This window comes from Mus caroli, chromosome 12, assembly GCF_900094665.2.
Source record: "Mus caroli chromosome 12, CAROLI_EIJ_v1.1, whole genome shotgun sequence".
Classification (NCBI taxonomy): Eukaryota; Metazoa; Chordata; class Mammalia; order Rodentia; family Muridae; genus Mus; species Mus caroli.
Genome location: NC_034581.1, coordinates 109,091,780 through 109,108,438, shown reverse-complemented (window position 1 = coordinate 109,108,438; position 16,659 = coordinate 109,091,780). Strand labels below are relative to the sequence as shown.

The following is a 16,659-nucleotide window of genomic DNA, read 5'->3' as shown; positions in this document are numbered from 1 at the left end:
AATAGGAAATCAAGCCATTACTTTCAGTCCTGTCCTGGGTGGATTTTTTTTTAATACACAGATCTTCTGAGTTGTCCCATACATGCATCTAAAACCATGGCCAGGACTGAGGTAGCAGCCTGTCTTCATCTATAGTTGACTTGTTTCCTGATGTGCCAGATTTGCTTATGTTCCTTTTGTTTGTCTTATCAGCCTAAAGCATAGGCTTTAGTTCCACACCTGTGAGGGGTTTTCCCTGTTCATGGATCTTCCTGTACATAAGGTCTCTGGAATCTGCAGGGCCATATATGTCCAGGTAGTGGGTGGATTCCTGTTCTCCCGTCTTGCTTTGTTCCTGTAGTTGGGCAGAAAGTCAGCTAAAGGACATTGGGTTGGGTTGGCTTCTTTACCAATGGATGGAAGAATGTTTTTAGTGTCAGCTTCTTATAAATACCTGTGCACTATTTCATCACTTAGAAAAGTGTTACTCTGTACACCAAAGCACAAGAGCTTCTCAAACTGCGTTTAGAAAGCTTTAAACTTCTTGACCTTGTTCAAAAACAGTGGTCCTTAGGTCATGATACTAAGTGTTTTGGCAGTAAGGTCACAACTGTCATTTGAGGTTCACAGTCATATCACTTCATCTGTCAGCCAGATGTCCTTTCTGTTCAACCCTTGAGAGGTTTCTTGTTTCCCCTCTGGTGTGCACCTGTGAAAAGGGCTTCTGAGTGGTGCTACTTTTGCTTCTAGTATCTACAGAGAGCTTCACAGCAGTTGCCAGAAATGGATTGGTAAATTTTGGAAAAGTGGTGAACCCGCAGTCACACTCACACTAACCTACAAATTCCTGCAGAAGCCACCTGCAGAGCTCTGCTTCATACCTGGCCTGTTAAGGGGTTCAACCATAGCTTTGTTTCCCTTTTCAGTTTCCCTGTATCCTGAAGTCAAGTAACATGTCTTAGGTGTAATATTCTGTACCTCAAATATTTTGTGGTTCAGTCATTATGAGGATGTCATTTGGAATTCAGAGCAGTTTTTTTCCCATTTAATAAAATGTCATAAATAATGTTTGCTTTATTTAGCCCAGACACTAACTTATTTAGCTTAGAAGGAAGTAATAAAATGATAGAAATAAACCTTTTTATAGCTACTCTCTTAAGTAGAAAATGATTTGTGATTTCCAAATTGGATGGTCAAGAGGAATCTAACATCACTTTACTGATCCTGCTGTTATCCCAGTGAGATAAAAGATCCAAGCTCCACTTGTTAGCCTGGATGGCTGGGAGGATATGTGGACCTGTGACAGTGACCCACAGCAGGAGCTACCTTATATATTTCCCCATCTTCCCTGCTCTTCTACTGCAGCTGGGCTCAGAGTGAAATCTGTACATTTGTGTGCAGCTAAATCCAGCGGTATGCAGTTGTCGCCTACATTGAGTCTTAAAAATTTTTTAAAGTGTATATGGTGTCAGCATTTTTCTATCAGTGTGTCAGAGCAGGGAACCAACCTCTCCCTACATTATAATACAATTTTAATAGGAACATTTTTTTATTTTTTATGAGGTAGAACTGAGTATAATTGTTGAATTAAACTTAGTAACCACAAAAAACATTGCCACCACACCAAAATCAATCAAAAGATCCACAGCAATCCTCATCAAAAATTCAAACAACATTCAGTACAGACCTTGAAAGGACAACATTCCATGTCATGAAGAAAAAAACAAAACAAAACAAAATAAGCATAACAGAAAAAAATTCCAATGGCAGCTCAAACAATTCCATACAGGACAATACCTCAATTCAACTTGTACTACAGAGCTATAGTAGTATAACTAGTATAGTATTAACATAAAAACTTTCAGGTTGATTGGGGAAATTGAATAACAGACCCAGACGTACATTCAATCACTTATAAAGATATGTTTTTTTTTCTTTTTGCTTTTGTTTTTGTTTTATAAAAAGCCTAAAGTACTCAAAGAAAGACAGTATCTTCAATAAATGATATTTTTCTTATGGATGTTGTCATATACAAGAATGAGAATAGATCAATATGTATCATCCTGCAACAAACTTAAGTTCAAGTGGTTTAGAGCCCTCAACATAAAATCAGATACACTCAGGGCCTAATAGAAGAGAAGTTGTGGTATAGCCTAGAACTCATTGGCAAAGGAGACAAATTCTTAAACAGAATACCTTTATACAGTTGTTTAGGTTAACAATTAATAAATGGGAGCTCATGAAACTGTAAAGCATCTGTAACCAAAGGATACTGTCAGAAGGATTAAACCTAAGACTACAGAATGATAAGTTTTCATCAACTCCACATGTGACAGAAGCCTGATTTCCAAAATACATAAAGAATTCATGAAACTAGCATCAACAAACTGAATAATTCAATTAAAAACAGGCTATAGATCTACAAAGAACACTTAACAAGGAATCTCCAGTGTTGGAGAAGGACTTAAAGAAATGTTTAACATCCATAGACATTAGGGAAATTCAAATCAAAAAGACTTTAAGATGTCTTGTTACAGCAGTCAGAATGACTACAATGAAAAAACTCAAGTGACATCTGTACTGGCTAGAGATCTCCACAAACATATATCTTCTTTCTTGCTTCGGTTCAGACATCTTGACCACTGAGGAAACCATGATATTTCAATCTGTGAGAGAATGAAATAGTAGATTTGATCCAGTTTCCAAATATGATCCACTAAGCAATGGGGCTCAGGCATAGTGCAAGTAGTGCTCAGGCCCTCAAGTGTTATTCAGAAGCATCAATATTGCCCAATAACAGAAGATACTGAGGGACATATAAGGTCATTGAAAACAGGCCCCAGCCAGAGGAACAGGGTGAAATAATCCACATAATAAAGGCTGAATGGGAGAATGTTAGAAACCAAAGTAGTTATGTATTGCAAAGCAATCAGTTTTACGAAACAGAAACACATGTTGTAATTCATTAGTTTAACTCAGGACTGGACATCATCTAAACATAATCTGACAGAGCACTGACTTTGTGAATAATTGTCTTGTGGCATGAATATATCTATATAAATCCATTCTTCTTAAGCAAGCAAGCACTCCTCCACATTACCGTCCATGATAGTTATCATCGCACTACACTGGACTAAGACATACACTCTTTTAGACATCATCAAGATCAGAAGAGAAGCTGAGATGTCACATAGAGCCTATTGAGCACCCTGAATTGTCATGATAAGTATTGCTTTATAATGGGTTATCACCCTGATGGTGCTATCCCATAAACTTATAGTCTCCATCATATCATACCAATTCTGAGCAATGACAGAAGATAAACTATACAACTGGTTCCAGCAACTTCTCTCCTATAATATTAGGAACAATCAATTTATGATTCTGACGTTATAGTGAAACATACATGAATAGCCTCACTTTCTCTAGCATACATTTCTGTGTTAATATGTGGTTATGCTTCAGAAATTGAAAACACTTTCACAAAAAAAACCTATATCATTTGAAAAGTTTTTCTAATTCTTAGGAACAATTTTAAAATCCATCCTTCATTGTGGAATGATTCAGCTCCTGAAAGGCTTACCAACACATGTGCTGTCCTGGAATAAGTGGATGCTGAACTAGGAAATATAGACAGTGAAAGTTAAGCTATGTAAAGAGACATAACCTTCACCCACGAGGACCTTTGTTAAGGAGATCTTTCTCCCTTCATCTCATTAATGGGAAACAGGCTGAGTCACAGCATACAACCCATTGATTTCTATTTTCTTCTTAGTGTGAATACACTTTTCTATAGTTGTTAACTGCTCTGTGAGTAACACAGTGATTTCTCTTACTTAGATTGTCTCCTCTATCTGCATATCCCAGGAATTCATTCATTGATACATTGTAGGGTGCTTGGGGATGCAACTGAGCTCAAACATCATTGTGGTCATCTGACCTCAGATGCTCTGCCCCAGGTATAGTCTGATGAAGGCAGCAAAGACTCTGTTCTCTTCTATTGTCACTGTATTGCACATGGGGAATGCTGGATTCAACTGCACCAGTGATTACCCTGGGTTTGAGTGAGTTATTGATGGTAACCTAGAAACCCCTTGAATACAATCTCTGAAACATCACTCATCATCCTCAGGTAAAAAGAGAAATTTCTCTCTGCAGCTGAGCTCTGTGAGTATTTAGACTGTCAGTGTATGTTACTGGTCAAGCCAGCCTGGGCAACTTCAGTAAAAACCATGGCACACTGACATGTAGGGGAACAGAATTATCATAGGACACATTGAAGTCAAGAATCCCCAGTAGAGAGATTTCGAGTGTAGGAGAGAACTCTGAATCCTCTGTGGTTTCCTTTCTTAAGTATATGAGATAACCTGCACCTGATATGATTGTCATGTAACATATACGTGTTTAAGCACAATAAAGATTCATTTTTAAACATCCTACAGGTTTATATTTCTTACTTATTTTATTGCTTTTATTTACATTTTCCAATTTTTTAAAAAATAAAACTTCATACAATGTATTCTACTTGTTTATTCATCTCTTCCAGCCCCTCCTAGATCCTTTATACTTTCCCATCAGAAAACTGTACATCCTTTTTTCTTTCTGTAGAGAGCAAACCCATTGGCCAATTTTTTTAAAGATTAACAACCAACAAACAAAAAAACAAAAAATTATACACACACACACCACAACATGCAATACAACTCCGGGACAATTATAAATAAGCAAAAGATAAGTGAGACCAAAAAATATACAAAAAAGTGAAATGATAAAATATATCTGCAAAAATACAACTGAGTTTATCTTGTTTGCATTCTCTTGGTAGACATGTGCTCATCCTTAAGTCTGATTAATATACACAATGATGAGTATTATTTGCAAGCAAATTTCAATTGCAGAAACTTCTTATGTGGGGGTGAGAGGTTGTGTCCATGTGCCTTTCTCAACATTACCGCCTCATTCCGATTGAATTTGTGCATGCTTTGTGCATGCTGTCAAAGTCTCTATGCAGCACGAAGTGAGAGAAAATAAATCAATGATCTTATATAGTGCCAGAGCTGACATTCTGCCATATCAGCCTTTAGATAAGATGTACCCACTAGTACCTGACTGCTATATACTCACCAACTGCTTTCTAACTAAATTTGTGGCTGGTTCTCTAGGAAAGACCTCATCCCAGGTAAACATATTCAAAAGCCCACAGCAAGGGATTAAATAGGCCTTAGCAGACCCTAGTAGTATTGCTAATAGTCACATTGTCAAACAGATTAACATTTGTGTTCATATCAAATAGTTTAGTCCTGTTCTTAGCCTTAAACATAGAAACTTCTACTTTTTTGTTTGTTTCTTTTTTGTATGTATACTGATTAATGCAGACATTCATAACTGTTCAAAGTACTGAAAATGAATGTATTAGGATTCAAGCACTGGACGGTTATCTATTTTAATCTCCCATCCAAAAATCAAGGGTCATCACAACAAGATCTTATTAGAAAGAATGTAAGATTCAGAAGTGGGATGGGTAGTCAAGAAATGCTATCTCAGGAACTGGCATGACCATTGTAAAGATGTCACAGTAGCTACAGTTACCAGCATAAGACCTGAACAAATCAAGCCAGTCTACATTAGATAATGAGAACATAAAATATCTAAGAACTACTATTGAGAGACTCATGTAATGTCTTCATTTCTGAGATGGTCTTCATTAATAGAGTTTTCTATGGTTGCATCGATTGTCATAAATGTGACATAATTTCCATATTATTTCATATAAACTCTGTTGTGTTGCATCTTTTCCTTATGCATTCATCTGCTGACTGCAATGTATCTTCATAAGTGAGTTCTTATAGATACAGCTGCAATAAACTTTGTTGTGCCAATATGTTGTTCATCAGGCTATACACAGACAGTCTGGTCTCCAGTTGAGCTGAGGTCTGAACCCCAAACTGGTGATAATTCACCTACATGGGATGGTAGGTGTTTTTTCATGTCTCCTGGAATCCTGACTCCTGTTGAAGTTACAACCCCTTCAGCCCCACAAGAGAAGCATGGTTAGTAGTCACATAGGCAATGTCCCAATCTTCTGTCCTTCAGGCTAAACTCCTCCCCAGCTACCTAGCAACAGAAAATGTAGCAGCATACTTTAAGAGGGGATGTTTGGTCCCTCCATACTTCTCTCATTCCTCTCTCTTTGTCTTCTCCTCTCCTCTCTTCTCTCTCTTCCTCTCTCTCCCTCTTGCTCTATAGACTTTCTTCTCTCTCTCTCTCCTTTCCCCCTTCTTTCCTCTTGGCCATGGCCGGTCTCTCTCTCTTTTCTACCTTCTCTCTTCTCCCCTGAATTTCTATAATAAAGCTCTAAAACCATAGACAGTCTCTGCTCCTCAAGGCCTCTGTGCAGAATCTTGTCTGTGTGGGAACCTCTCTCCCTAAGCCCTGTCTCCAGTAACCCCAGGGCGACACGGTGTTGCCCTGTGACCCTGGTTTGTGGGCTGCCCCTTGTCTCTCTCTCTCTCTCTCTCTCTCTCTCTCTCTCTCTCTCACACACACACACACACACACACACACAAAACTTTGTAAGAGATGTTTTTGTTTTGTTAGATGATACTCTTTAGGTGATTTTAATGGCAGATTTGATATATAATTTGTTCAAATCTACTTCATCAAGAATTCCATTCTTTGGAAATAAGATATATTTTTCTCACTATGCATTTTCCCACTCTTCCCTCTTGTTTTACTAAGGAAGAAACATGCTAACAGAGGTGGTCAAGGTACAATGTCCTATAGGCATAAACATCATTAACATCACTGTATTTAGAGTTATAATTTTGAAAGAGTATCAAAGACCAGATAGTATTTTCACCCTGTCATCAAGAGAGAGACAAAGGCCCACTCAGAATGCATGTTTTTGAGCAAATCATGCAAATGTTCTTCTCTGTCATCTTAGTCCTGTGGCAGCTTCCTGCTCCTTGAGAGTTTCTGACACAGGAAAGATGTGGTTGTAACACTGTATCCTTGTCTGGCACAATAATAGAATTCAGAGTCTTCAGATTTCAGGCTACTGAGCTGCATGTAGGTTGTGATGGCTGATTTGTCTACAGTCAGTGTGGCCTTGCCTTAAAACTTCCTAGCATATGTAGTATCACCACATGCAGAACCAACCCATTCAATCCAATCCAGTCCCTGTCCAGGCCTCTGTATCATTGTTTCATCAAATGCATATAGTGGTCAGTGAAGGTATAGCCAGAAGCCATGCAGGACAACTTCACTGAGCCTGCAGGACAACTTCACCGAGGCCCTAGGCTCCTCCATGTCAGCCCTCAGAAAGCTGCAGTTGGGCCTGGGAGTGGATAATGTGTAGAGATATTGGGGCATTCAGGGCTAAATGGGTTGTCTGCATCAAACCTCCTTCTTAGGACTTGGGGACCATTGTAGATAATAAGGTGTTAATACCATAAGGGGCAGAGGTAATGGATGACTCCAAAGAAACTGGTTCTGCCAGACATGCTAGTACAGATATGAAGTAACTAGACTGTGGAAGCAAGTAAAAGCTTTCATAAGTTCAAGTTAATTGGAGTCACAGAGCTGAGGTGGGAAATTGGAGATGAGCTTTCACTTAGAACCAAGAAGGTATCTGTAATTTCACTGGCTATGTTAATTGTGCTTCAGGATCAGCTCCATGCTCAGGATTTGCATAAAACAAAATTAACACACTGGGAATTTTATAAAGGATTTGTCTTATACAGCTGTGTTTAAGCATATTTTTGTCTTATTGGTCTTTTTAAAAAATAAATTTCAGTTTCTAAATTTCTCTTCCTGTGAGTCTGTGATTTTGTGTTTTGTGAGTTTGTGTATGTGTATGTGTGTGATGTGTGTGTGTGTGTGTGTGTGTGTGTGTGTGAGAGAGAGAGAGAGAGAGAGAGAGAGAGAGAGAGAGAGAGAGAGGTGCAGAGATAGGTGCAGAGATAGAGAAACAGGCACATAGAGAGAGAATATTTGAGGGTATTTTTGTTTTTGTTTTGTTTAAAGAGTAAGAGAAATAAAAGCTTTGTAGTTGTGATTTCAGTGAGCTGAGAAAGATCTTGGAGGTGATGGGAATGGGGAAAAGAACGATTGGAATGTATTGTTTAAAAACAATTTTTCCTTTTCTTTTTTCAATTCCCAATGTCCCCTCCTCACCATCTCTCCCATCCAGTTTTCTCTCTCCATAGATCTCTAATCATGATTTTATTTATCTCCTTTAGGGTTTACTTGTTGTCTTTCCATCTATTATTTTTTTCCAGAATACTTTTATATATTTATCCTGTGTATTATTCTATGGTGTCTCTTAACTAATAAAATTTATTTTTGATATAATTAAAATGAAAACAATGTGGAAGATCATATCCAAAGACCCATAAGAAAAATATAAATCCTTGTGCTGTGTGATTGTGTACAGAACTTCACTGAGATATTATGGCTAGGATATTATTTGAGACTTAGGAATAACTAAGAGGAATTTAGCACCCAGCTACCCAGGACATCCCAAGCCCAATTTCTCAGCAAAACAAGGTCTTGTTTTCCACAGAGTACAGAGGGCAGGGAATAGGAGACAAGACAGGAAGTAAATGATGTGGGAGAAGGGCAAGTGAAAAAGGGGAAGGGATGATTTATCCTGGAGTGGGACAAAGAAATGAGGTGCTCTGGATAGGGATTAGATAGATACAGTACATAGGAAAATGAATGTTTATAAAGGTAAAGAAGGACATCCCATGTTAGAATGAGGTGCTTAATTTTACTTGAGCATATTAGTTAGAAGAGCCAAAGGGCCTTTTTTTTTTTTTTACTTTTCATTCATTCATTCATTCATTCATTCAATCCTTTTCCATCCTGATTGCTGATCCACTATCCTGGTCCTGCCCTCATAAGTTCCTCCTTACATTCCCCATTCCTACTACTCTAAGAGGATGGGGTCCCAGTGGGTACACCCCAACCCTGCCATATCATGTCCCTGGAGAGCTAGGGGCATCCTATCCCACTGAGGCCACATAACACAGCCAAGTTAGAGGAACAGATTCCAGGTCAGGTAAGAGCTTTACGAACCATTACTGTTCCAGTTGCTGCAGTACCCACGTGAAGAATGAACTATACATCTGCACTCTATGTGCTGGGGCCCATTTTCCAGCTGATGTATGTTATTTGGTTGGTGACTCATTCTCTCCTTGCAATTCTGCTGTGGTTCTCATCGATGATCTCTAAAATCCAGGCCTTTCATCTGGCTGGACTTTTCATTTTCTCTGAGTAGGGTTTTCACTAAATATCATTTCTTGTTAACACAAGCCTACTTCAGCACTAACTTCAAAATTGTTTGAGATTCTCAATGTCAGCCAGGTCCTGAGCTGATGCAACATTTTAGTTTGTGATATTAAGAGTCTCACTCCTCTGTACCATTATTCTGTAAGTCTTTTTACTGTGGCTATTAAACAATGTACAGCAAGTAATTAACCATGAGCAGAAGTGAATTAGCTAAACTTTCTCAGGTGAGAATGTCCAAGCTCGTAGTTGTTGATAAGAGCAAGAACTCCCCTTTGCCATCATTAAAAGACAGGTAAACATAATGACAATCACTGGAAAGGGAATTAGAAACAAGCTTTCACGTTGAATCCTATATCCAAGTGTCCCAGGAACTAATACATGAATACATGGGTGGCTTCATCTGAGTTTGACTTATTATGGTCCTTTTGAACACAGGGACTCTTCTCCAGGTGTGGCCTGATAAAGATAGGAAAGTGCCTGTTATCTCCTGCCATTATCTTTATAGGATGGGAACTGTTAGAGCATGATCCAATTTCCACAAGGAGGAACTTGGCTTTGAGAAGGATATTATAGTAATATTGGCAAAACTTAAAATCAATTTCAGATGCATTATCCCCAGATAAACAAGAGCCAGTTCTCCCTTTAGCTGAGCTCTGTGAACATTGAAGTTACAGGGACATATTAATATATATATATATATATGTTAGTATATATTAGTATATTATATATTAGTATATTATATATATATATACATATATATATACCAAATTGAAACTTTATTATTATTACTTTTCATTAATCATTCCATTTGTGTATACCTCAAATGATATCCCACTTCCTGGTTACCCCTCCACAACTCCTCAATCCCATATCTGCCCTCTTGACCCTCCCTTTTGCCTCTATGAAGGTGCTCCCCACTCACCCACCTTCTTCCATGCCACCTGCAACTTCATTTGTAAACCCTGAATAAAACTACCCGTATGGGAGCTCATGACCAGCAGGGGGCACAATGAAACCAACAATCCTCATAGAGAGATAAGGTGACTGTGGAGGGAACTCTGTGTCCTCTGTTGTTTTCTTCTTTAAGTGTATTAACTGATCTGCCCCTGCTGTGATTGACATGTGATGTCTCCGTGTTCAAACATCATAAAGATTCTTTGTGAAACACTTCACAGATGTATGTTTATTCCCTGTGAGTTTATATTTGCATCAGTCCATTTTGTCTAGAAGATACTGTTTCCTACACATTCTGGATCTTATAATCAGCTAAATTTTAAAGTCTTTAAAAGATGAGATCAGGAAAATTCAGGGTGGTATGGACAGAAGCTGGAAACAACCAAGATGTCCCACCACAGAAAAATTGATTCAGAAAATGTGGTTCATTTACACAATGCAATACTACTCAGATATTAAGAGGATATCCTGACTAGAACTAGAAAATATCATCTTGAGTGAGGTAACTCAGACTCCAAAGGACATGCATGATATGTACTCACTATAAGTGGATATTAACCAAACAAAACAAAACACATACAGAACGCAAAAGATACAGTCCACAGAATTCAAAAGGCTCTACAAGTTGAGTACAACTCAGTCCCACTTCTGTTCCACTTGGGAGAGAGAAGAAAGCAATCACAAGTGGGGAGTGAGGGAGGAACTTGGGAGGGAATGTGGACTGGGTGGGGGGACAGTTAGGGGGAAAGGGAAACCTGATTTGGTTTTGGGTGAGGAAGAAGGACTGAAGCCCTGAGGACCTGCAGAAAGAATGTAAACAGGCAATCTCAGGAAATAGGATTTTGGGGGGACCCTACAGAATGAACTAGAGTGGGATATAGGGCAGTCAGAGGGTGGATGGGGAGGGGCACAGGATGGAATATGGAATGTAAAAAATGAATTACAAATAAAATTAAATTAAAAAATAAAATCTTTTAAAGAAATGAGTCCTGACTATGTAGTTATGTGGGGAACAACAACAGTGGAACTGCCTCATACTGGCTTGGACATCTGTAGGCCTTCTCTGACCATTATCCTGTACAAAATTTTCCTGTGCATGGCACTGATATGTACAGTTAATAACTCATAAATTCTGGGGGAAGCAATGTTCACTTGTGAAAGTCACTTGCCAGATAAAGTAAGACAAAAAGCTTTTATTTGTGCTCTCTACTCAGTTTTCTGCAATCATACGTCTCAGATAAACATCAACCTGAAATGGTTTAGGTCAATGAGATAATACTAAAACTAAATTACAAGTCTTATTTAAATATCACAAACTTTTCCTATGCTTTATTTAAATTTATTATTTTGTTTTATATATATATATATATAACAAATATATATATATATAACAAATATATATATATATATATATATATATATATATATATATATATATATGAGCAGGCCCATTAATCCAGATTATAACCTGAACATAACATAATTCCTAGACAAAAAGATTTCCAGCTGTATACTAGGCATCTATGGACTGTTCATTATTTCTTGACATATTATTATAAAAATAAAATTGTAATTTTTGTTTTTTATTTAGACCATAATGCACTTTCTTTTACTCTGAGAATCCATGCTTTATTTTGTAATGCTACATGCATTCTATGTCCTCCATAGCACTGTTTTAACCTACATTGAAAGATCTTAGATTTGATCATGCTTTTTTTAAAATATGATTTAATTTGGTTTAACTTGTATCACTTATCATTTCTCCACTTCCCAACACCATTTCATGTTTGAAATATTTGTCTCATCTGTCTTCCCTTTCTGCTTTCCTTTAATCTCTATTTTGCTATAACACCTCACTAAATTGCTTACACTAATGGCCCAATTCTAATCTCTAGTCATCTACAATCAAATATACTAAACAAAATATCCAAATTTTTAAATAAATATATGTGAGTGAGAACATGATGCATGGAAGACCTTATGGACATGGATGACCTCATCCATTATATTTTTCCTGTTCCATGCAGATAAATGTAGATTACATATTTCATATTTTAACATTTAGTAATTTTTCTTTTTCTATATCTACTGCTTTGCCATTTTTATCTATATATATTTTGTTGGAAATCCCTTCCTGTACCTGCTGTGAATAGAGCATGAATAACATTGGGTGAATACACGTGGATGTGCAAGTGCTTCTATAAGAATATGTAGATTTCTTTGATTGCATGTTTGGGAAAAATATTGTGGGGACCCTCCATAATTTTATTTATTATTTTGTGGTGAATTATCATAGAATAGACTTCAACCCAGGGAAGTGTGGTCAAAAGGCCAAGTTTAGAGATGATATAGTCCCTAGTAGACCTTAGTTATATTGCTAATGATGATCATGCAGTCAAACTGCCTTATAAATTTTTATGTTTATACTCAGTAGATTGCCTGAACCTTCATCACAGAGGATTCTTTAGAGGTTTATAATGATTCATGCTGTCATTCCTGACTAGTCAGACTGCTGAGAATGATTGACAGAGTATTCAGTCAAAGAGAAATCAACGATATCAATCTCTCATTGAAAAATCAAGGACAAAACATGAATGAACATAAGATACTGAGAATGGGGTTGAAAGACACAAAACTCTATTTCCAGGGACTGAGATAAAACCCATGAACTCTCAGTAGCTGTATTTACTGTCATAAGAAGCACCACACAAACCATATAAGTGAAAATTATCACATGAGACCTCTAAATGGCTGAGCAGGTAAAGATGTCTACTGGTAAGGGTAGCGGTATTTAAAGCCCTTAAAATTGAATTTTGTAAGTAGTTCTCTGAGGTTCATATGTACCCTGTTCTCACAACTAACAATAACATAACAATTAAAAAACTTACAATATGAATGGGGTAGAATTTGTGAGAGACCACACCAAGCTGAATGTCTTTTGACATTTGATGATGGAAAGGAAAAATATAATCACTTTTCAGGTGAAGGTTTCTCGAGTTTCACTAGGTACTGGTGGGGCTTTTGTCTATTTGTATTAACTGTGTGACTAGATAATGAAAGAGAAGACATAAAGAGGTTGAAGCAGAGACTTAATAGAAGATACCAAGAGGAACTCCAAGGACCAAGTGGCAGTACATAGTGGTGAGAGACCTTAGTAGTGATAGATCGTAATATATTTCATACAAGTGCTGTGGATAGCCCCGTAGCCAATTATATTTGATGTTCATTCCGTTCTACTGTGAGGGGCTGCAAACAAGGAATGAGTCAACACTCAGGTGATTTCCTGTAAACCTGCTTTCCACCTTAATTTGTAAATTAATGGAGAGCTGATGATTGGGCAGATAAAGTGAAGGTGGAGTGGAAGGTTGAGAGAGAGAGAACAAGGAGAAAATGGAAGAGGTAGAGAATGAAGAGGAGGAGGAACAAGAAAAGTGGAGTAGTAAAACTTGTCCTGGAGAAACACCAAATTCTAAAGGGTCTCAAAGATGTGGAAGATGGTAGCATAGTGGTAGATCTGCCCAATCTAGGCTCACAGCATGTATTCATATTAACTGAGTTGTGTTTTCATTGCTGAGGCATATTTGAGAGATTTACTGCAACGTAGATGATTGAAAATTTTCAAATAATAAAAGATCTTATGAAGTATAGAAAGAACAGGAAAGCCACACCCATGAAGTCTCAACAATATGGCTGCCTAAATAATACCTGAACAAATCTTAATCCAGTTAACATCACAACATGGATGCAAAGAAATGCAATGAGACCCTATCCCTGGATGAAGCCTATGTGCAACTAATGGCTGCTGAGAAAGAATCAGTCTTCCCACGGGATGAGCCCTCTGATGTTATCCAATACCAACTGGTCAACCCTAAAAACATATGCAGATGAGCAATAGTAAACATATTCAGCGGAAAACAAAAAAAGGAAAGAACAATTTTTATGTTAAGAATGTTTAGATTCTTCATACAAGTGTATTTTTTATTTATTTATTTATTTATTTATTTATTTATTTATTTATTTATTATATGTGAGTACACTTTAGCAGTCTTCAGACACACCAGAAGAGGGCATTGGATCCCATTGCAGATGGTTGTGAGCCACCATGTGGTTGCTGGGAATTGAACTCAGGACCTCTGGAAGCGCAGCCAGTGCTCTTAACTACTGAGTATTTTGTATACTGTGCATATTTCTCCTGTATCATTTTTCTATCTCATTCTCCCTTTGTTCCACTAAAGAATTTTACTGATGCATCATCATGTATTTGCATACATAATTGTATATAACTATAGAATATCTAAAAGCTACTAGTGAGTGTCTTTTAATGTTTGTGTTTTTGATACCATTTTAAGTAATAGTTTTTCCCCCACAATGGCATCCAGTTTCCCAAAAGTTAAACAAGTTTCTTATTTCTGATGAAAAAAATATATATAGCCATGTCTTAAAGATGGTATAATTTTTTGGTACATGTGTAGCTTATTTCTATAATTTACTTATTAATGTAGTACTGCAATAAACACTGATATGTACATATTTCTGAAGTATGTTTACGTTGGGTCATTTGAGTGAGATTCTAGTATATAACATGTTGGAAATGCAACTATTAACTACAAATATCTGAACAAAGGCTCTACATCTTCAAAAATTAGTCATTTGGGGGAATTTTCCATCGTCATCATATCATCATCATCATCATCGTCGTCATCATCATCATTGTAATCATGCAACCATCCCGAAATCAATCTGAATACATTGTCCCAAAGAGAAGCAACAGTGTAAGGCCTGAAATCTGCTGGGAACTTATTTCCTGATGTTACATCCACAGCATCTGCACAAAGCTCACCAAAAATTTAGGAAAAGGTTTTTTTTTTTTTTTTTTCTTCAGAGAAGATTAGGACATTGACCAGAGCATTCTAATACCTGACACATGTGCCTACTGTCCAGTAGTTTTCCTGCTCAACTAGGTTCTCATCTAAGAAGTTACCTGCTCATGAATATGCAAATTACTTGAGTCCATGGCAGTAAATACAGGGGTGACCACATGCTGAAAACAGCATATGATCAGTGTCCTCTCCAAAGTCCTTGACATAGACTCTAACCATGGAATGGAACAGGGTTGTTCTCTTCCTCCTGTCATTAACTGCAGGTAAGGGGCTCACCATTTCCAAATCTGAAGAAGATACAGATCTTGAGGTGACAATGACATCCACTCTGCCTTTCTTTCCCCAGGTGTCTATTCCCAGGGTCAGCTGCAGCAGTCTGGAGCTGAGCTGGTGAAGCCTGGAGCTTCAGTGAAGCTGTCCTGCAAGACTTCTGGCTTCACCTTCAGCAGTAACTATATAAGTTGGTTGAAGCAGAAGCCTGGACAGAGTCTTGAGTGGATTGCATGGATTCATGCTGGAACTGGTGCTACTAACTACAATCAGAAGTTCAAGGGCAAGGCCCAACTGACTGCAGACACATCCTCCAGCACAGCCTACATGCAACTCAGCAGCCTGACATCTGAGGACTCTGCCATCTATTACTGTGCAAGACAACACAGTGATATAACCACTTCCTGAGTGTGTCAGAAACTCTGAAGGAGCAGCAAGCTGCCCTGGGACTGAAATATCAGAAAAGTCTAACATTTAGACTTCCTCAGAAATAACCATTTTCAGTGACTATTTTTTGTCTCCTACACACAGACTTATAAGGCCTTTGTCAACTTTGTGTAAGATAATCTAAGAGTAAAGTGGTGCTGACTTAAGATCTTCTACTGTACACCTTTAACTTTAAATGGCCTCAGTAGTAACTACGTCCATTGGCAAGTTTCTTACTCATTAAAACAATAAAAAGAGAAAACCATGATGATGCATGATAACATAACAATGGATTCTGAGAGACCAGAACTTTTGTTGAAATAGCTGGAAATAAATTACATTATGAACTTGACCTATAAAATCCAAATCACCAATACCCAGGAACAAACACTCCTTTCATAGTCTTAATTATTAAGTGACCTCAGGTGAATTGTCAACTCTGGCTATGTGTTCCAGAAGACATTACAGTCTCTTAATTTATGAGAAATTTATATCAGAATGCCCAGCTATATAAACATAATTTACATTGTTTGGAAAATATTAATAAATCACTTTTCTTTGAACTTTCTTACCAACACAATGTATGTACCGGTTAATTGAGGCATGTACTGAGGTTATACATAAATATTTGTTCTCATATTTACTTCCTTTGCAGTCTCAGTAATTAGTCCTATAGTCAGTACCCCTTTCAGAACATGGACCTACCTATGTTGATATAGCATCAACTCTCATAATCCACTACATAACTGTTGGATCATATTTTTTACAGAATATTTGTTAACTTGGGTGTATCTGCATCCACAAGTGTTTCTTTTTTTTTTTCTTTCTTTCATTCATTTTCTTTCTTTCTTTTTTTTTT

General features: G+C 37.4%; 1 gene segment (V, D, J or C); it reads left to right on the top strand.

Annotated features, from left to right (window-relative positions):
- Positions 1 to 15,301: 15,301 nt before the first annotated feature.
- LOC110306631 lies at positions 15,302 to 15,782 on the top strand. The segment is given in 2 exon segments: positions 15,302 to 15,367; positions 15,451 to 15,782. Coding segments are annotated over 2 exon segments (378 nt in total).
- Positions 15,783 to 16,659: the final 877 nt, after the last annotated feature.